Source organism: Phoenix dactylifera, chromosome 3 (genome assembly GCF_009389715.1).
Source record: "Phoenix dactylifera cultivar Barhee BC4 chromosome 3, palm_55x_up_171113_PBpolish2nd_filt_p, whole genome shotgun sequence".
Lineage (NCBI taxonomy): Eukaryota > Viridiplantae > Streptophyta > Magnoliopsida > Arecales > Arecaceae > Phoenix > Phoenix dactylifera.
The window spans coordinates 406,100-427,486 of NC_052394.1; the positions used below are offsets into that span (position 1 = coordinate 406,100).

At 44.1% G+C, this 21,387-nt stretch overlaps 1 protein-coding gene and 1 pseudogene across 1 annotated transcript; one reads left to right on the forward strand and one right to left on the reverse strand.

The window, feature by feature from the left end:
• Nucleotides 1-9,407: 9,407 nt before the first annotated feature.
• Nucleotides 9,408-11,695, forward strand: LOC103699277 (annotated as a pseudogene).
• Nucleotides 11,696-18,601: 6,906 nt separating this feature from the next.
• Nucleotides 18,602-19,426, reverse strand: LOC103722658 (mannose-specific lectin 2-like). The gene has a single exon (XM_008813295.2). The coding sequence runs from the start codon at nt 19,424-19,426 to the stop codon at nt 18,602-18,604; it is 825 nt and encodes a 274-aa protein (XP_008811517.2).
• Between the last annotated feature and the right edge of the window lie 1,961 nt (nt 19,427-21,387).

Here is a 21,387-nt window from a genome sequence, read left to right on the forward strand (position 1 = left end):
TATTTTTTGATGGTGGCCATCCAAAGTTGCACAGCACTCTACGGTGCTGCACATGCATCTAGAGGATCCATGCTCCTCGACAACAACCAAGATCCACTATGGTGTAGTCTACGATGCATACCTGGATGATTGCCATCAGAAGATGGATGGCCATCAACAATATGCAACGTGTATGATATAGCACGCGCTTGTAGACTGCCTTGTATGATGATTGTCCATCTCTTTATGGTGGCCATCCAACACTTTGCAGTACCACATGCATGCCACATAGGATCCGTCCTCTCCTAATAAAGCTATAGTGGCATTGCCATATAAGGTTTGGCCCGAGAAAAGTTGTTCCTAACCAAAGGGGCACTCCTCAACGCCTGCACTTTTCACCATTTGCAAGAAGACTGGTTTTATTGTGCTTCCGGCAAGGTTTTTTTTTTTGTTGTTGTTGATTGAAAGGGAGGTTAAAACCACCCATATTTTATTGATTTGATTCAATGAATACAAAAGCCTGCTGCTGCCAAGAGGAGGCAGCAATCAAAAGAGGCTTTGTTGTGTTACAGATAGGGGGAAAAACAGAGTTTGAAAATATGGAAATAGAGGAGATGCTGACAAAAATTCCAAGTTTGAAGCAAGATGCTTCAGCACTTTGACATCAAGCTCCTCTTCACTTAGTAAGGCCACAGAGGAGAAAAGAGTATGACAAAATATAATAGATACTGTAGCTTCTTAGAAGTAGATGGAATTCAGCAACTTTATTTCTGAAATTATCGAACAGCGTCTGTTTTTCTTTGAATTGAGTAATTGTAGGTCGTCTTCCTCCATCACACCAAAAGACTTCTCCAACACCATTTAGAAAATCAGGCAATTTTTCACATTGTGCCAGATCTTCCCATGCTCCAGCAATGATTCGATATTACACAGGTAAGACCAGAGATTAAAAAGCTGGATACCTTCAAATGCAGTTGAGCTCAAAGAGGCCAGTCTATTTAAGAACACTCTAGCATTCCTTTCTTTCCAACACATCAAGGTCATGGCCCCTATCAATATTAAAACTACTACTTGTGCTGATCTAGTGAAGTTTTTTTTTCTCCATTCTAGACACAACTCTTCAAAGGTAAATGGGATTGAAGAACACTAAGCAAAGAGCAGATAGACTTCCACAAGGTAGAGGAGAATTCACACTGAGAAAATATGATCCACAGATTCCACTGCCTGTTGACAAAGAAAAGAAAGCCAAAGGAACACATCCACCAATATTCTTTCCAAGTTTCCGGCTAAGGATGTCTTTTTTATTGAGCTCTCTTCCAGCATAGCCAAAGGAAGCTTTTTATCTTTAGGGGTACGCTGAGGTTCCAAAGAGAAGATGCGAACTTGCATCTCACTCCTCTGGACTTAGTAAATTGATGGAGGGATGATGATGAGAAGGCACCTGTACTGTTTGATCTCCAGACAATTTTGTCCTCTTCTCTATTGAATGTAGGGAGAGCAAGTGGTGGTTGAGCTATGAGCTTATCTCCTCAGATTGCTAGGATGATGATCTGAGTTTCCGTGACATGGTTCTTGGGTTGAAGAAATCCGACATTGATCTATTTTTTCATGAGCTGTGAGCATAGAGGGCAGGGAAGACCGACTTGAGGGGAGCATCACACAGCCAGCTATCTTTCCAAAACAAAGTGCCTCAACCGTTTCCAATATGGAAGTGGACTCTATTACAAAATGCTAGGAGTGTCTTGATGACGTCGTTCGAAAAATTTGAACATCTCTGTGGGGGGCTTCCAACTCATGAACAATTTTACCTTCTCATGATAGGCATGCTCAATTTGCTTACTCCAAAGGCCTGGGTCTTTTCACCCCCACTTCGCTAGCAAAGTGCTGTTGAATTGGGTAATATCCTTGATCCCTACGCCACTTCCCCCTTATGCAAACATACCGTATGCCAGTTGACTTGCAAGCTAAGCTACATGCTTTTAGGGCTTACGTGGAGAAACAATGTTTCTCGAGCCGGGCTCGGGTATGCCATTAGCTTGGCCCTGGCTCGGCCCGAGCCCAAATCCAAAAAAGGCCCAAAACAGAGCCGGAATTCAGGTCCAAATTGGTGTCCCCATGGATTTATAGTCCGTAATTGGTGCTCTGTCCAAAATTGTGAGTGTATAGTGAGTTTGAGATAAGTGAAGACCCTCTGAAAGCCTCCTTTCCGAGAAAGTGGTGAAGTGTGTCGAAGTCTTTCATGGCAAATTCTTGGCTCAGGACTGCAATGAACTGGGTCAGCAAATTGGGGCTGGAACCTGTAATTAACATATCATCAACATAAAGAAGTAAGATTAGTGTCCCATGTGATGAGTGATAGATGAATAAGGACGGATCAACCAGACTGCAACACAAACCAAATTGCAAAAGAAAAGAACTGAACCAATCAAACCATGCTTTTGGAGCTTGTTTTAGGCCATAGAGATCACGTTCAAGTTTGCACACATGGTTGGGATAGGCGGGATCTATCATTCCAGATGGTTGAATCATGTATATGTCCTCAGTGATTTAATTATGGAGGAAGGCATTCTTAACATCTAACTGACGTATTTCCCAATGACGAACAAGCGCGAGGTGATGACTAGTTGAACGGTACTTGGTTTGATGATGGGACAGAATGTTTCGGAGTAATCGACACCATCAACTTGATGATATCCTTTACCTACTGACGAGCTTTCAATCTTTCAAGGGAACCATCAGCTTTTAACTTTGGATTAAAGACCCATTTGGCACCGATCACATGCATGTCTGGCGTGCAAGGGACTAATCTCCATGTTTTGTTGTAATGCAAAGCATCGTTTAGCTCCTCAACCATTGCAGCTCACCAGCCAGGATGTTGTAGTGCTGTTTTGACTGTCTTGGGTTCCTGTGGAATATCATGTCGAGCCACAGTGAGAGCGTACTTGGGATTAGGTTTTACTATACCAGCTTTGAGTCTTGTGATCATGGGGTGTATAGGAGTATCTGAAACTGGCTGCTCAGGCATAAGGTGGTGAGGTTCTATAAGTGACTTAGTTGCTGCAGTTACTGAATGTGGATCAGAAAGCTAACTTTAGTCTTCACACGACTGCAACAGTTGCTGATCATTTGGTGAAGTATCGGGCATGTCTACATGTGCAGCTGTAGGGCTATGTCCTTCTGGAGTTGCGGTTAAGTTGGAGATATTGCTGGTAACTATTATGGGTGTATTGTCTTCACGAGAAGTAATTCGAGCTTATGGGCGAGGAGTGCTTGAGATGGTGACATCTCCGAGGGATATAAGAGGTGGGTTGTCTAGGTGTGATTTATCTTGCGAAGACAAACAATCATTATCGTGAGTGTCATGTTGATCAATCAAATCTTTAAATTAAGATATTAATAGTGTTGAGGGATAAAGAGAGATTGGTTGCATTGTTGCTCGATATGGAGAAGATATTCTCGGCGAATGTAACATGTCATGAAACCAAAAATTTCTATGTAGGAGGATGATAGCATCTGTAACCTTTGTAGTTGTCACTGTACCCTACAAAGACACAAAGAATTGTTTTAGAGTCAAATTTGTTTCTTTTTGTCTCCCAAGTATAAGGGTAGCATTGTGAGCCAATGACCCTTGGACTGGAATAGTCAGGATGTCGATTATGCAACTTGAAGTAAGTAGTATGGAACTCAATTGTAGAGCAAGGTAATCTATTTATTAAGAAAACTGTTATATGAAAGGCTTCCACCCAAAATTGCTTAGGGACACCACTGTGAAAGAGCATGGTCATGCCAAGTTCTCTTATCACTCGGTGTCGTTGTTCAACTAAACCTATTTGTTGCGGGGTATTTGGACATGAGATCTGATATATTATCCTTTCATTTTTGAAATGTGATGTCAGTGTTACATTTATAAATTTTCCTCCTCTGTCTGAATGAAATATTTTTATTTTCTTGTCAAACTGCCTGCAGATATAATGCTCAAGCAGAGAGAAAATCAGATTTGAGGTGCAGAGGAATTAACCAATAGTACTTAGAATAATCATCAACAAAACATGCATAATACCAAAATTTTTCAATTGATAACTCTGGGGCAGGACCCCAGAGATCACAATGAACTTTATCAAACTAATCAGAACTAACAGACTCAGAATGGTTGAAGAAAAAATTGCTTAATTTTCCTAATTGACAACTCTCACAGAGAGTGGTGATTTTATTCGACCCAGTGCTCTTAATTAAACCACTAGACTTTAAATTATGGATGGTGGCAGCTTGTGGATGCCCGAGCCTCTGGTGCCACACCTCTCCATTGTCTTTGCGAACCGATTTGAAAATTGAGCTTCATGGGGAGGTGATAGCACATACAAGTCACCTTTGCATTGTCCTGTCATCAGAATTCGACCTGTCTCTTGTTCCTTTATACAAAAATACATATTAGAAAATTCACAATTTAATGAAAATTGATCTGTAAGTTGGCTCACCGAAAGGAGATTACGAGCCAATGAAGAACCAATAAATATCTCGCAATGTTAAATTCATGTTCTCATGTTTAATCCATGTATCTCTAATTGTTTTGATGGATAGAGCACTCCCATTACCAACTAGAATTAAATCATTTCCAAAATAAGAATGTAAATTGAATAGTAGGTCTGAGTTACATGTCATGTGATTGGAGGCACCTGTGTCAGTTGTCCACTCTGTATCCTGCACTAATGCATCAAGTGTAAGAGCACTTAAGGCCTATGGAATTTCTTTAGATTGAACAGACCTTTTTTTGTATCGTTCCCAACAGATAGTTGCAATATGGCCTTCTTCCCGCAAAGTTGACATGTTTCATTTCAGTAGCGTTCTCGCTCTGTAGGTATCATGCGCTGGAGGCATGTTCAATCTGGAAGGATTGGTCCAGTGGCTCGGTTACCTCCATCTCGAGATGCTGAAGCAACGGTGTTGGTCGGCTTGAACCCGCGTCCCTTGGAGGAGAAATCGACTTTGCTAATTTTGGAGGTCCCACGATGCTGATGGTGTTGTTGTTGGCCATAGAAAGCCATTTGTTGTGGTTCCTGTCATAGAGTTCTTTGCTCATACCTTTGGAAAAGGGACACCATGTCAGAGTAGCCTAGCATCAGAGGTTTGAGCATGGTGGTGACAAAGGTCTCATATCAAGAACCAAGGCTAGTGAGGAGTGAATATACCTTCTCCCTGTCATGAACTGGATGGCCAATGGCTGCAAGACTGTCGCACAGTTTCTTGAAGGCATGAAAGGTGATCAGTCAGGGCTGTTGCGGAATCCTTCTTGAGGTATGCCAGCTGTTGTCTTAAGGTGAATTTCTGTTCCTGGGAATCCTGGGTGTAGGCTTCTTGGATACCGTCCCATACTTGTTGGCGGTCTGAATTTCCACAACAAGGTCAAGTGCTTCCTCTGTTAGGGTGCCAATGTGCCACCCTCAAAGTAAGCAATCGGACTTTCTCCAGTGGAGATAATCTACATTGAACTAAGGCTTGTCCATTGTTGATGTTTATGGAGTGTAACATGGTCGAAGGCGCCACATCTCCAGTGAGATAACCATAGAGATCTTGGCTTTCGGCCAGAGCAATGACCTGCTTGCGTCATAAGGAATAGTTATCTAGGGTGAGTTAAGGGTAACAAAGTTGCTGACACTGAGTGAGATGGTTGCCATGGTGGTAGCAAAGAATGGAACTCTCGGTGCTCACAATTGCTCTGATACCAAACTGAAAAACTTGTATTTTTGAGTTTCTATTCTCAAAACGTGAGCCCAAGAGGTTTCTATCATTAAGTATTTAACAAGTACAAGTACATGTAAATTTTTACAAGATTTGATTCCTATACAGTTGTGATTTCTTGATCATCGAATGGTGTTTGATCTTTTGAATTGGACTCCATCTGATTTTGCGGTTGCAACAACCTTGCTCTTGAATTGGACTCCATCTGATTTTGCAGTTGCAACAACCTTGCTCTTGAATTGGAATTTAAATCATTCAATGGATTTGCCTTGAGATTTTCCTGAGCTGGAGCAACTTCTTTGCTGGCTCGATTTTCGACTTTGTTGGAGACAGATTTGCCTTGATTCAATCTTATCATACATCTTGCCTCTCTTTGGATGGATTGGTTGTTACGATTTGCAAGCCCCACCTTATCACTCCATGTTGCTTGGCTTGCAAATTGACTGTGCTGATTTTGTGGTGGTGCTGTTTCACTAATATTTTGTAGCAAAGATAGTAGCAGCTGGATAAATTGATAAACCAATAATTTAGGTTGCAAATCTTCTCTACACAGATCTTGGTATATAGCTCAAGTCATAGCCATTGCCTTGTCCATCTCTGGTAAGTCTTTGATAAGTCATGCAATTTTATCTGATTATGTCTGGTCCTACAGTTTATTAAGTGCAGTTACTTGAGTTCATATATTTTTTGGGATTTTTATGGCCAGCATAAAGAGATGTTCCCTGAAATAATCATTCTCAATCTTGATGCTCAGAAACCTGTTTCTTTACGCAACAGAAACCCATTTAGCTATTCCTCCTCTCCCTTATTACCCTGACACTTGTATGGATTATCCTCAATCGGAGTGGTAACCGCTGGTTGAGTCTTTGAGGCGTTGCCTGTGGACAAACAAGCTGATGCTGCATCAGTTCCTGCTAGCTATGGTGGTTTATTGTTGCGTTTTGTTCTGATTATTTCCGCTTCTTTCAGGAAGAGAGCTCACGTTCTGCTGTAAATTAATCAGATGCTAGTTTCTGTATAAATGCTCTTCTATTATGGCAGCTTCTTTCTGGAAATGAATGATGAGTAAGTCGCAGCTTTATCATTTTTTTTACGGTGAAAGAAACGGTATTGAGTATATTTCAGATTATTTTGTTTTTCTATTTTATGTGCTTTCTAGCATAATAAGTACCAACGACATTATTCAAATTATTAGAAAAAACTTGGATTATTCACCTTTTTCCATCTGAGGGACGATCTCTGAAAATTTCTCTGGTTATTGAAATAATCAATTTGTATACCAATCATGAAACTTTTTTTTTCCTATGATGATTTTTTTTTCAGAATATTCACGATTTATTCAACTTATGTTTTTTTTTTTTTTTTTGGCTGCTGCTGGAAATATTTTGCATGATCATGAACATATGGGTGTACCAATGTCTTTACATTCTTATTTGTTAATTTCTAGTAAATTTTGACTATCCAATTTGCTCTAACGGTATGTTCCCTAATTGTCCGGTTGGGAAGAGGGATCACAGCTTGAAAACTCATTTATTTAATTCTCATCATACGATCTGCTAGAAGCAAAAGATCGATAGATCGAACCGCGCCAAGCACACATAGAAAAGCGGACATCCGATTACAGGGGCGTATAGCCTTTACCAAATAAGGGAGCTTGATGGCTCTCAGCAACCATAGTAGTATTTTTAATACAAGATCAGGAGCATGTTGCCAGCTTCTAGAGATACGGCGGTGGCGGTGGCAGTTGCCATGGAGATGGTGGCGATGGCATCTGCGACGGAGGTGGTGCGTAATGCTGCGGCGGTGGAGGACCCCCATGGTGAGAAGGGGGTGGATAACCTCCTCGAGACGGGGGTGGGGGCAGCCTGGGAGATGGTGGTGGGTAAGCATGATGAGGTGGGGGGGGCATGGGAGATGGGGGGGTGAGTCTGTGGCGAGGTGGTGCTGCTCCATGAGATGGAGGCGGTGGCTGTGCCATGCTGCGGTGGTGGGTACCCGTGAGAGGGTGGTGTTCGTCTCCGGGAGGTGGAGGAGGCGACTGGCGCAGGTGGTAAGGTGGGGGATTTCTATGAGGTGGCGGGGTGCGTCCATGGTGTGGTGGCGGGTGCCCATGTGGAGGTGGTGACAGGGGCGGCGATGAGTGTCTGTGATGAGGTGGAGGGTTTCCCTGAGAGGGTGGCGGGTGCTTGTGGTGTGCTCTTGGAGGGGATGCCTGTCTGTGTCGTGGTGGTGGCGGCGCCTGTGCATGCTGCGGGAAGGAGGTGGGTGCTTGGGAGACGGTGGCGGGCACCTGTGAGGAGGTGGTTTATGAGATGGCGGTGGTGGCTTATGAGATGGCGGGACGAGTACTGTGGAGGTGGATGCTGTTGAGACGGCGGTGGGCACTTGAGAGGTGGTGGGCGATGCCGATGTGGTGGCGGTGTTGGAGGTGGTTTGTGAGAGGGTGGTCGCTGCCGATGTGGAGGCTGCAGCTTGTGCCGTACTGGAGGTGGTTGTCCATGTTGAGGGGGAGGCGGATGCCCGTACTGGGGCGGGGATGGTTTCCTCGCTGTGGTGGAGATGGCGAGTACTCAGGAGGCGGCTGTCCGTTGCTTGGGTTGAGGTGGCTGGCCATACTGTGGTGGAGAAGGCTGGCCGTATGATGGTGGAGGTGACCAATTGAAGGATGGTGGAGGTGTCAGTCGTTCATGTTGTGGACTGGAGGAGAAAGGAGGCAGACGAAGATACTCCAACGTTGAAGCACCTCCGACGGATTGGATACTTCCCCCCTAGCACCGACGCTACTATTAACCAAAACATGGTCTCTAGGAGAGCCATTCTTGCCTCTCCGGCCCCCTCCGAAAACCGAAGAGGTAGCGGGGCTTTTTTTATAGCCGGTGTCCGGGTGCTTAGGTTAGTTGCATGCGGAAGGCAAAGAGCACTGGGTCCATGGGTGTGCAGATGGGCTCGGCGCTATCTGGGCATTTAGAAGCCCGCTAGGCGTGACACGTAACGAGCCGCGCACCTAGGCGGTGGACGGGTGTTCAATGAGCACGTTCTATTATTATGAGGGAATGGCTGAAGGTGAAGAAGGGCCTAGAATTTATTCCTCGGGTGCGACGAGGAATTGCCGCCACAAAATGGCGAAGGCTGAGAGTGATTGTTTGACTGAGGGGGTAAGGCCTGCTGGCTGCTGCTTCATTGAGGTTTCATGGATTGAATTAGTTCGGCGAGGTGCGTTAGATGTCGCTTATTCTCGTGCTGCTTGGTGTTAGAAATTATTCGTCTCTGCACTTGTATTGGAAGATGCAGTCTGGTTTTATTTGCTTCACGTACGTTAGGAGACGATGTTGGCCGAAATACATCTAGAGCCTATGATCTCTTTGCTGTGTTTATTTTCAGTGGATCGATCATCCGGGCCATGCATTACAACTGCATCAGCTATTATGACTTCCATCTGGTTCCTTGGCTGCATGCATCCAGTAATTAAGCTGAGCCACACGTAAGTTTATGCCCACGTCCTGTTCTTTCCCATATTCAAGGGAGAGGGGAACAAATTTGGTTCGATGGAGGAGATTCCGCAGATGATGGCAACTGAAGGGTCAATTACCGCTAGGACAATTTCAGCGTGGTGAGGTAAAAAGCAAGCCCGTTGGTACAAATGCATCGGCGAAGGCGGTGGGGCTGTAAAAGCAAGGCAATATTTAGGGAAAATGCCAGATATCAGAGATCAGAGCTATGATGACGGGATGCGAGGACACTATAATTTGAGCCATTCACCGGGGCTGCAGCGGCCAGGGGGACTAATGATGGAAGCCAGGAATGGATCACAGCAACCTAGGTGGTGGCAGGTAATCATGCCATGAAAACGATGTACGTGCGACACAGCGGAAGCGGAAACGAGAGTGCCGTATGATCTTGAGCAGTTCTAACCTGGCTTTACCAAAAAAGCTTGTTTTAACTTTTTCTTCGACGAGCTGTAAATTGGACAAAATGCCATACCTAATAAACCAGGGCATATGCTTTGGGCCCTGAGAACGCAGTTTGATGCACCCATTTTCATACGTTCGCCTCGGTTAACACAGGGAAAATATAAAGTTAGAATTTGCCAAGGATGTCTCGGTGCAGGAATTGTGTGAAGAAGGCAGCGATTCATGAACAGCGATTCCCACCAAACACTTGTCCAATTAAAGCGTTGATGAGAATTTCTTTCCTTGTAAGATTTTGTTTAATTTTCTCATGAAATAAATTATTGGGGTGCCCTGTCTTTTTAGTTAATGACAATGTATTGTTTCAAGAATTTTGTGTGAATAAACTTGCATTGGACCCACGTGGACCGGGACATGGGTCCAGCTAGTAAAAGCTGGATTCTTAATTATTGGCATATAGATACAGGCCATACACTTTGGGGCTTGGATTAGGGACCTTCAACTTCGACTTGAACCAACCTAGCAGTTGATATGGCTTTTTCCTTCAACCAAATTATTTAATTGATATCTTGTATATGGAAATACGTAGGCTTTGCTAACATTTGTGCGTGCATTCATTCTCCAGCTATACATGGGCTAAGTTCATGGAAGACTAAGCCCAAGTCCAGTAAAAGGCAGACCAAAAAACCTAGGAATTTAGATTAGGCGTTTGCCCGAAATCTCCATCTACTTCTTTGGCAAATTTTGCTCCAATATCCGTGTACGTTGCCAGCCCAGGTCCGGTTAGCGTATCCGCTTTGTCGGTTTCCAACGCGGCTCGAGGGATGCGGGAGAATGTATGAGTAACCGCCTAACCGGAAGCGTGGAATCCGAAAAATCTAAGCAGAGCACCACTTTCAAAGTCCAGCTGTATTCAAGTACATGCTGACACCGGCGTGGCACTTCCCGCGGCCTCTCGCTGCAGCCAAAAGGCCAAATGTTTATCATCCTGCGATTCTTGAATCTTAACCGTTGCTTTCTTCAACGAATAAATAATAACCTTCCTCTCTCTCTCTCTCTCTCTCTCTCTCTCTCTCTGTGTCCAGAGAAAGCATCATGAAGGTGATCGACTACCTCCGCCGCTCCCTCTGCTCCTGCCTCGCCACCCCTCCTCCACCAAGCCCAAGTCCAAGAAGGCCAAGGCCTCCTACGCCGCCGCCGCCGGCACCTTCTCCTCGTCCGCCACCATCAAGAACCGGCTGAGCGCCTCCTTCGCCGACCTCTTCAAGGACCGCCAAGAAGAACCCCCTCAAGAAGAGGACAGCCTCATCGACGCCGCCGAGCGACCGCCGTCGTCCCCATCGAGGTCCGTCATCGTGGGGACCATCTTCGGCCATCGCCGCGGCCGCGTCGCCTTCTGCGTCCAGCACGACCCCGCCGTCCCCCCGCCCTTCCTCTTCGAGCTCTCCATCCCCACCCAACTCCTCGCCCGCGAGATGCGCTCCGGCCTCCTCCGCGTCTCCCTCGAGTGCCACCGGAGCGGCAGGCGGACGTGGAAGGCCTACTGCAACGGCCGGAAGGTAGGCTATGCGGTACGGCGGCGGCCGACGGAGAAGGATCGGCGGGTGCTGGAGATGGTGCGCTCGATGTCGGCGGGGCGGGGGCGCTATTTCCCGGCGAGGTCGGGGACGGGCCGGAGGAGCTAGGAGAACTCATGTACATGAGGGCCACCTACGAGCGGGTGGTGGGCTCAAGGGACTCGGTGTCGTACCACCTCATCAACCCCGGGGGCAGCCCGGCTCAGGAGCTCAGCGTCTTCTTGCTCCGGAGTGGGTGATCGATCTCAGCACGATGATGGGGATGGGGTTTCCAGGCCCGGCATGCGTGGCTTAGTTTCAAGATCTACAGGGCTATTATGGGTATCAAAGCTAGGTTTCATTTGTAATGCATTAGGCGGTGGCATTCAGGGAAGTCCGTGACATTATACATATATTATCCTGTAAATGGGGGGAAGATGCATGCTCACATTACTTGTAACAGCGTGCAGCAGATTATAAAATTCTTGAAATATTCATGATTCTTTCTTGATTAAATACAGATTATCTCCAAATTATTCGGAGTAATTAATGTCCATCAAATTTATTCTTGAATACACAAATTTAATGACATGCACAAATATTCCTACACTATAGAAAATATGGGTAATGGGGACTGTAATCGATGCCAGAAAGAAGCGTCCGTAATTTAAAATACTGTACCAAAATTTGCTGACGTTTTTTATTAGCATCAATAGATTACAACGCTTAAAAGCACCGAAAATAGTGGTCGAGATTTTTCTGACGCTTTTTTGTAAGCATCATTGGAAGCCTAAAATTAGTGGGTTTTCTACCAACGTTTTTTGTTGAGCGTCGTTGGATTCAATAATAAGATGATATGAATAAGTGTCGTCAGAAACCAATAACAAAACGACGATTATAAGCATTATCGGAAGCTATATATTTTTCAAATCCCTATTCGACACACTATCAACCCCATTTCTTCTCCATTCCATGGAACTGAGCTCTCCACTGGTCTCCTTCTACTCCTCTGACTCTCCGCCAGCCTCATTCTCCTCCTTCGCAAGCTTCTCTTCATCCTTCTTGTCCTTCTCCGCCTCCTCTCTGCTCGTAGCGACCGCCAATCTGCAGTGTTCTTCGAAACTTCTCTCCCCATTCTCCTTCATCTAGTGGGTTTTGAGCTAGAGGGTTTGGAAGAGAGATTTTGCTCAATGAATTGGGGTTTCTGCTCGTTTTTTTTTTTTGAGATTTCTTGGAGATTTAGGCGGGAGAGGCTCCAAAGTCAGAGGCATTGGCGCATGCTGAATCAATCTGGATGGTGCTAGGGTTTCGATTGAGCGGGATTCATGTACTTTGGAGAAGTTTAGTTTTAAGCATTATCTCTACTGTTTCTTTGAAGATTTCATATGAATTACTAGAAAATGAGTCCATAGCTTTAGATGTTGGAAGCTTTGTCAAAGTAGAAGCGGGTTTCCTCTGGTTTTCGGTTTTCTAAAGTCATTCTTGAGTAATTTTATGGCATTTCTTCCACCATTTGGCTTCGTGCATTGCCATTTCAAGACCTTAGAAATGAGAAGGGTAGGAGCATGTTATAGTCTTTGAATCAGTTGTTTGGGAGACTAAGGTCGTCTTGTTTTGCCCTAGTCCCTCAGAAAAAAGAATTGATAAAAAAATATACATTAGCATGTTTTAAACCGCTTTATGGCAACCTGTTTGTAGGTCATGGACCACAAAATGCTCCTATCATAGACTTCTTTTATTTTGATCACATAATATTATCTACAAAAATAATTGTAGTTATGCGAGCAATAAAGAGTCATATATGTAGTAATAGCTTACCCAAGTAACCAGACTCTGTTGTCCTCTAGGCATCGTATGATCCACTGGTTTCCTGCTAGTCAGAAGCTCCAGAAGAAATATGCCAAAGCTATATGCGTCACTTTTCTGGGTTAGCTGGCCAGTCATAGCATACCTGCATATGATTTGACAAATCATACCTATTAGTAATCAAATAAAACATTTATCTATGTTATGTTAAGCATACAACTGTATCCATGCTCAAGGTCAATAGGACCATGTTTTATAACAACTAATTTGACACTTGCAAGATCACTAGATTCTAGAAAATATTATTTTAGAAGCTGTTACAGCCTTACTGGTTCCTTAAGCCTCTCTCTCTCTCTCAATTAGCTCTCAATTAGCCTCCCACTAAGGTTATGTTCAACAACTATCACAAGTTAATGATCAATCACTAAGTGATGCTAAATGCCATAAGAAACATCAAACATTAATAGCACTACCATTGTACCCTTCTGTCATGGTTGATATACCTTTTTGGGCCCTTTGCATTTCATTTGTCAACAAAGGATATCTTGGGCCTACTTTATTACAAACAAGGGAGGGACATAGAGTTACCCGTAAAAAAACATAATTATTGCATGATATGGATGCATAAGAATATGTTGAACTATGTTAAATAGTAGATACTTGTATTATGTGGTTGGCATGCGTTGATAAGAATGAAATTTCTTGTCCTCTCATCAATTACCAACTTAATGGCTCATGCATCGAGAATTTAATATAGATACTGCAATCAAAGTTTATAAAGTGCATGTCAGTTGCTAAGTCCTTTTTCTTATAAATTTATAGAAAATATAATATTAAATATTTAATTTTGTTTATCTTTTTTTCGATAAATTGTAATTCAATCAGTATTCTAACAGAATGGACAAGAGTTGGATAAATAAGTCGAGATCTAGCAACGAATATTTGAATGGAGTTTAGAATTTCATTAAATTTGCTTTTGAGAAAGCTAATATGAATGGAAAAAATTTATGTCCATATCGAAAATATATAAATTGTTCTTCTCTCGCTCCAAAAACTATTGAAGAACATTTAGTGTAAAATGGTTTTTTAAAGAATTATACTGCGTGAGTATTTCATGGAGAGTCCATATTAATCAAACCATTTGAAGAAACAGATTCATGGGTTAGCTGTTGGGACATCAACTTTTTAGTTTTCATTAGCATATATAGCACATACTAAGTTCACAATATTTTCTAATGAAAACTAAAAAGTTGATGTCCCAACAGCTAACCCATGAATCTGTTTCTTCAAATGGTTTGATGAATATAACAACTTATATTAGGCTATAATATTTTTTTTTATTAGCATGATCTTATTAAAATGATTTTAGGGATCACATAGCTATAACCCATAATTTTTTTTTTTTTGTTAACATGATTTTGTATCAGCCTGTATTATTTTTCTTATATAGAGTATATATATTAGTATATATAACCTCTGAGATGTACCAAATATGATGGAACAAATCAAATATAAAGTTTTTTCTCTATTGCTCTCTCTTTCTTTTTAATTTTCCCCTTCTCTTGTAAATATTTTAATACTACAAATGACGAGCTAACTCTCAGAAATAAAATACACGTTCTGACATTCTAGCAATATAATAATGTAGAACTTCCATCTAACTCTGATGTTATATTAAAATTTCACCTAGCTCTGCTAGCATATACAAAATCTAGGTTAGCACACGAACATGCTTCTACTTCACTCTATGACTAACAAAGTTATCTCTTCATTTTTGACACGGTTGGAAGCAGTAAACTAGACTAAAGGTCCATAGATGACTGCTTGCTTTTTCGCTTGGAGGACGAGTATGTAGTCTTCTTCCTCCGAGGTGAGTGAGCTACTATGCATAGTTCGATAGGCATTGTTCTTGACAAGTATCTTGCCTTGGTGGCCAAGCCTTAAGAAGTAGTATCTCTGGCCTATTGCCCTTTGTCCCGCTGCCAATTGGGATTGTATCTGCCCTTCTCCAGCACCCTATAGGATTGTACGCGCACCGTAGAGGATCCATGCTTCATGACAACAGCCAGAATCATCTATGGTGCAAACCACACACAGTAGAGTATTGTGCATCCCAAGATAGCCACCACGGACAACCATCAAACAATGTGCATTACGTATTGTTGCGGAGTTTTTTGGGCCCACGCAACAGCATAGCCCCAACCGAGCCGAGCAGAGAAAGAGACTACGTCCCTCACGAGATATTGTCCGCTTTGGGCGCTCCGGCCCGTGCGTCCAGCGCTACGGGGAGAGACATTTCCGGCCCGAGCATCCAGCGTTGACGGGGGGATACCCGCATGGTTTTGCCCCACAAAAGGTGCCTCGTGAATAAAGAGGTTTCCCCTCCTTATAAGGCACAGACATTTCCGCTGCCTAGTCGGTATGGGACTAAATTCGGCACCACACCCATAACATAGCCCCCCCAGCGGGAAGGTCCTGGGCCGGCCTGAGCTGACGCAGCCTCCCAGGCCCAAGAAGAGTTTCTATGTGCGGGCGGGCCCCTACCTGGCGCGCCATCTGTTGCAAGATTTTTTGGGCCCACGCAACAGCATAGCCCCAACCGAGCCGAGCAGAGAAAGAGACTGCGTCCCTCACGAGGTATTGTCCGCTTTGGGCGCTCTGGCCCGCACGTCCAGCGCTACTGGGAGAGACATTTTCGGCCCGCGCGTCCAGCGCTGACGGGGGGATACCCACACGGTTTTGCCCCATAAAAGGCGCCTCGTGAGGAAAGAGATTTCCCTCCTTATAAAGCACAGACCTTTCCGCTGCCTAGTCGGTATGAGACTAAATTCGGCACCACACCCACAACATGTATCACAAGGCACGCACTCATGAACTGCCTTGTTTGAGAGCCATCTATGTCTCAATGGTAGCCATCCACGGTTGCACAGTACTCTACGATGCTGCACACACACCACTGAGGATTCATGCTCTATTAGTGGTGTGGCTTGCGCACCGCAGAATGTTGTGCATCCCAGATGGCCGCCATAAAAAGATGAATGCCCTTATAGATTGCTTTTCATAATAGTTATCTATGGCTGCAGAGCATCCTGTTGTGCCATGTGTATACCGCACAGGATCCATACCCTACCGATGAAACTATGGTAGCGTTGTCATATAGGGCTCGTTTGGTTCGCAGGAAAGGGAGGGGGGAAAGTGTGGTCAACGGGAAAGTAATGAAATGCCTCTTGTTTGGTTGGAGTTTTCAAAGGAGAGAGATGAAAAGTTGTATTCCCATGGGAATATGATTCCCACATTTCATGGGAAAGTTACTTTCCCATGAGAAACATGGAAAGTTACTTTCCCATGAGGTGGGAATCACTCCTTTTTTATTTTTTCCCAAAAAGACCCTTCAGCATTAAAGAAGCATTAAAGAGGCATTAAAGACCTAATTTTTATTAAGGGCATAATAGAAATTATACATAACTTTCCTAGGAAAGTGGATGGTCAACCAAACATAAGCACTTTGGAAATTTGTCACTTTCCCATGGTTAACCAAACATGCCAAAAGTGCTTTCCTAGGTATCCTCTTCCTAGGAATCTGATTCCCAGGAATCATATTCCTAGAAGGGAAAATACTTCCCGCGAACCAAACGAGCCCATAAAGTTCGGCCCGAGAAAAGTTGTTCCCAACGAAGGGTTTTGGCCTGAGAAAAGTTTTTCCTAACCAAGGGACGCTCCTCACTTTAGCAAAAAAAAAAAAAAAGAAAAAAAAAAAGGGCCGGCACTTTTCACCAGTTGCTGAAGACTGAGGTGGACCAGACTTCCGGGTCATAAATGGTAAGCTTACTATCGGGTTGGAGTACCGCAGCATAAGCTCGCCGGAGGATGAGGCGGACATTGTCAGTGAAGGGAGAGGGTGCAGTTCACCTCCATGCCGCGAGTGTTGGATTGGGAGCCCAGGCCTTTGTGACACAAGGCCAGGTTGCATGCCGTCCTCCAGCATGACAAAGGTCGCATCTCCGTAAATGAGCTGGCTATCGGTGCCGGGAGCTTGGCCGGGGTACAGGACATTGTTATCGGTCATGGTGGTCGGTGGACGCCAGGAGGAGCACAAGGATTGCTGATCGGGGTGTGGGGGGGGGGGGGGGGGGGGGGGGGGGTGTCCGGGCGGGGAGCGGTTTTGTATGAGAGGAGAACGACGGTGATAACTGGAACGTTTATGGGGGTTTGCAACCATTGCATCTTGCTAGCCGATCAGTGCCCTATTTATAGCTGGGGTGAGGGGGTCTTCTGCTATTGTTTATCACGTCCAAGGCGCACGTGAGAGGGTGCTTTTAGACTGAGATAATGAAGCTCCAGGTTCTCTTTAGCAAAAAAAAAAAAAAGCTCCAGGTTCTCATCGAGTTTGGGATATTGACCATTTCCTTCGTCTGTGATTAGGGTAGGTGTCTCAAGGCCAGGAGGATCCGTGCATGAACCATAGCAGCGTTTCTGGCACGAGGATGATAAGGGAAGGCCTGGGCAAGGACCTCGCCCACTAGCTAGGAGCTGGAAATTCAAGGACTAGTGAGCTAGCAAGGTCAATAACTATTAGTTTCATCGTGGAAGATTCATGAATGTTTCATAGAGTATTTTTTGTGATTTCATTTCAATAAGATAGTTGATATAGTAAAGAGATCAGGATGGCACTTAATTTGTTGAGATTTTTTTCTTCTTCTTAACCTCTTACTATGCTATGAATCAGTTTTCAGTTCACTGGTCGTGTTGCACGGTAGTTGGGAATTTGTTTTTTTTTCTTTTTTTAAATAAAAATTGAAAAATGGTATAAATTTTTTTTTTGTTGCTATGTTTCTACTTATATATTTTTAGATAATTTTTATTATTTTTGGAAAAATAAAAATAAAATTTGTGCTTCCACTTAAAATTCTATTTTTCACACTTCTTCTCCTAGCCCCTCTTCTACCATCCAATCTTGCTCTGGGTCACGTCACTTATGCTCGACCGTGCCGGCTCGCCAAACCTCGCTAGCTCCCTCATGCCCGACCGCATTATATCCTTCCTTCCTCTCCGCTACCTCTCTCTCTCAATTGTCTCTCCGCCTAATACAATGCTCTTCATCATTTTCGACTAGATTGTTGGCTCCCTCCCCTCTTCTTTTCTTGCTTGTTGGCGGTTGGCCATAACATTAGCCATCGTTTTTTTTATAAAAAAATCAGACATATTTTTTATTATCAAAAATATGAAAAGTTAGAAATAGAATTTCTGGTTTTTTTTTAAAAAAAAGTGACAAGCTAAATACAACCTGGTAGAAGTGGTGATAGAAATATATAAAAAATAGAAATAAAATTTCTGTTTTCAATTTTTTAAAATAAAAATGACAAGCCAAAAACACAGGCTACATCGGTAAAACCGGTAAAAATCTTCTAAAGCTGAAGCCATGCATCGCAAGCATTCCTGACTTTACAAGGTTCATCTCGGGTCGAAAAAGAAGGATCATAAAATTTATTTTACGAGACAAGATTAACTGATAGAAAACCACAAACAGGTAATCGACACGCAAATTCTCTCGAACCACAAGCGCTCCCCCATCTTATTAATATACCTGCCTCTTAGCCAACGGGTACGTACACTGGCTCACTCATTGGGCGCCATGAAATCTCCCGTACGAGGAAAAGAAGAAGAAGAAGCATCCGGGAAGAGCGAGTCGTCCTTTCTGTCAAGGGACCATATCAACGGGCCATAAACGTTAAGCCTCCCATCGAAACGAAGCACGGCTACGTAAGGCCCGTTCTCCGACTTCTTGTTGCTGCTCCAAAGACGGTTATTGCGATGTTTGACGGTGAGCTCCCCATCCGCCTCCAGCTGCGCGTAGCAACTGTTAGCTTCCGTGCTAGTCTGCCACAGCACCTTCCCTGTTCGGCTGTCACTGATGACCAGGTTGCACTTCTTAAATCCCAGCTCATAATGCTTATACTTTAGCTTCTTCGGAGGGGCCAGTCTCTCGCCGGAGTAGAGCACGTACTCCGTCGAGACCACCGATCTGTCCAGGACGCCCGTCTCCTTCTGGTTGCTACTCGCCCACCGTCTCTGGCCGTAGATGCCGAGCTTCCCGTGGCCGTCGAGCACGAGGGCATACTTGCCTTTCTTCGATTTGTTTGAGCTGGACCATAGGGTGTAGTGGACATTCCGGCGGACGACTAGCTCTCCGTTGTGCTTCAGCCCGAGGTAGCAGTCGTTGCCCTTGCCGGCAGTGCTGGCGGTCCATGTCGGCGTCTCGCCTTCGTAGAGGACAAGGTCGCAGTTGGATTGCATGGCTAAGCGGTATTGCCCGTTGGTGAGGTTTTGGCCCGCCATGAGAACCTCGCCGGTGTAAAGGACGTGGTCCGCCGTGGCGTGAGGAGGAAGAAGGCCAAAAATGGCCGGAAGGATGAGGAGGGCAAAAGGAATAAGAATTGCCATTGGAAGGATACGTCCAATTGCTTCGTTCTGCGTCGGCCATTTATAGCCTCTATTCATTGATTGGAGCTCTAGGCTGCATCGTGCCGGAAGATGCCCGTGGTGTTTAAAACATTTCTGGAGCCTTATGCACTGCATCGTGTTCGCATCCGATGGTATATATACACGATATATATACGAAATCGTACGATATGCACCTCCATCGGAGTTCGTGGAAATTATGGGCTTGATCTGGACGACAGGACTACACCAAAGTCGTTGAAACGGTGCGATTGGAAAGAGGGCAGGACCTGCCTGAAGCATCTACGTCCACCTCGAAGTTGGGCTGGGCTTGGACCCCACAGATTAAGGCTTTTGATTCAGCTTAACATATACATACATATACACATCCATCAATTATTATATGCAAGTACATAGATATATATACCAGTGTCAGTCATGATCGACACATTCCACGTTGATACCCCATCAACATGATACGTATGCAAATACATATTTGCATCCATAGGTACTTTCGTGGAAGCCAGTGGAAATCCTCTTCCTTAATAAGGGAAAAATGATTACTTACGAAACTCCATTTGCTGGTGGATCTGTTTCCCTGATTGTGCCAGCTAGGTCCTTCCTATGCTTTTTCTTCAAAAGGCTACAAATAATGGGCTTTAATGCATCTGAAAGCAGCACGCGTGCTATCACCATTCACCCATCACCCATATATGTGAAATAAAGTGAATGGATGGATTGACCAAATGCTTGACGTTTTTCAAAAATATGAACCATCAGAAAGAATACAACGCAACGTTTATGAGTAACTTCAGATTAAAATCACTCCAAAAAGGAACTCAGGTGTCTCGTAGTACGACTTCAAAGGGAGCAGGAAGAATACATCACAACGTTTGAGTAACTTTAGATCGAGCCTATGTCCACCCCTTCATTCTTTATTATAAGAAATGAACCATCGGTCAAATTTAAGGGTGCATTTATACAGTAAGGGCTGATACATTTTCCCGACAATATTTTCGAAGTCTGTGTAAATTTTTTCAGCACCACATACGGGGATGCGGGTTCTTGAAGACAAAAACATCGATGCTGCCTTTCAAGTTCATGCTTCAAGAAAACCTTTTTTTGTTGAGATAGAAAAGATATGCAAGTAATAGCTAGACAGCAAGGGCTAGTAGCTTTATTTCTTCATGAGATCTTCATAAGGCCGAGGAAGGGCTGTGTAGCTTCCATGAATTAGTGGTGGGCGTGAAAAAAGGAGCAACCAAACCAGATTTCTTTGCCTGCTCAAACTGAATAAGGTGGGGAATAATGACTTCAATGGAATTTCACAAAGCCAACAATCTTTCCAAAATGGTATGCCAAGGCCATTTCCACCTTCATAATGGGTTCTATTCCAAAATGGTTGTAGTAAGTTAATCACATCAGGCCAGAGATTTGAGCACCTCCTTTTTGGCTTCCAACATATATAGAGACAACTTAATTTTCTTATAGTCGTTCCGATGAATTTACTTTCTGCTAAGGACCCGGGTTGTTTTTAAGATATCTCCATCCCCATTTAGTCAGAAGTGACCAATTCATGTAATTAAGAACCTTCTCTCCTGCGCCTCCTCCTTCCTTTTCCAAGCAGACCATTTTCTGGTTAATTCTGGATGCAATTTCAGAAGAGGAAGCTTGTTTTTTCCAAAGAAAATCCCTTCCGCATTTTTCTACTCTCTTGATGACCCAGGCCGGCAAGTTGTAAAACGAGTACTGTAGATGGAGATTGCCGAGAGGGCCGAATTGATTAGAGTAAGCCTGCCACTAAATGAGAGTAGATTACTTTTTCAAGAAGCCAGCTTTGATTCAATTTTTTGGATGGAACTGCCAATCCGCTTTGGAGGACTTTTTGGTGTGAAGAGGCTTGCATGCCGAGATACTTTAGGGGTAGGGGTGGGGGGAGTAGGTGCTGTCGAGCCAATTTGGAG

Coding starts and splice junctions, on each gene's coding strand:
- LOC103722658 (XM_008813295.2), bottom strand. CDS start 19,426: ATGGCAATTCTTATTCCTTTTGCCCTCCTCATCCTTCCGGCCATTTTT.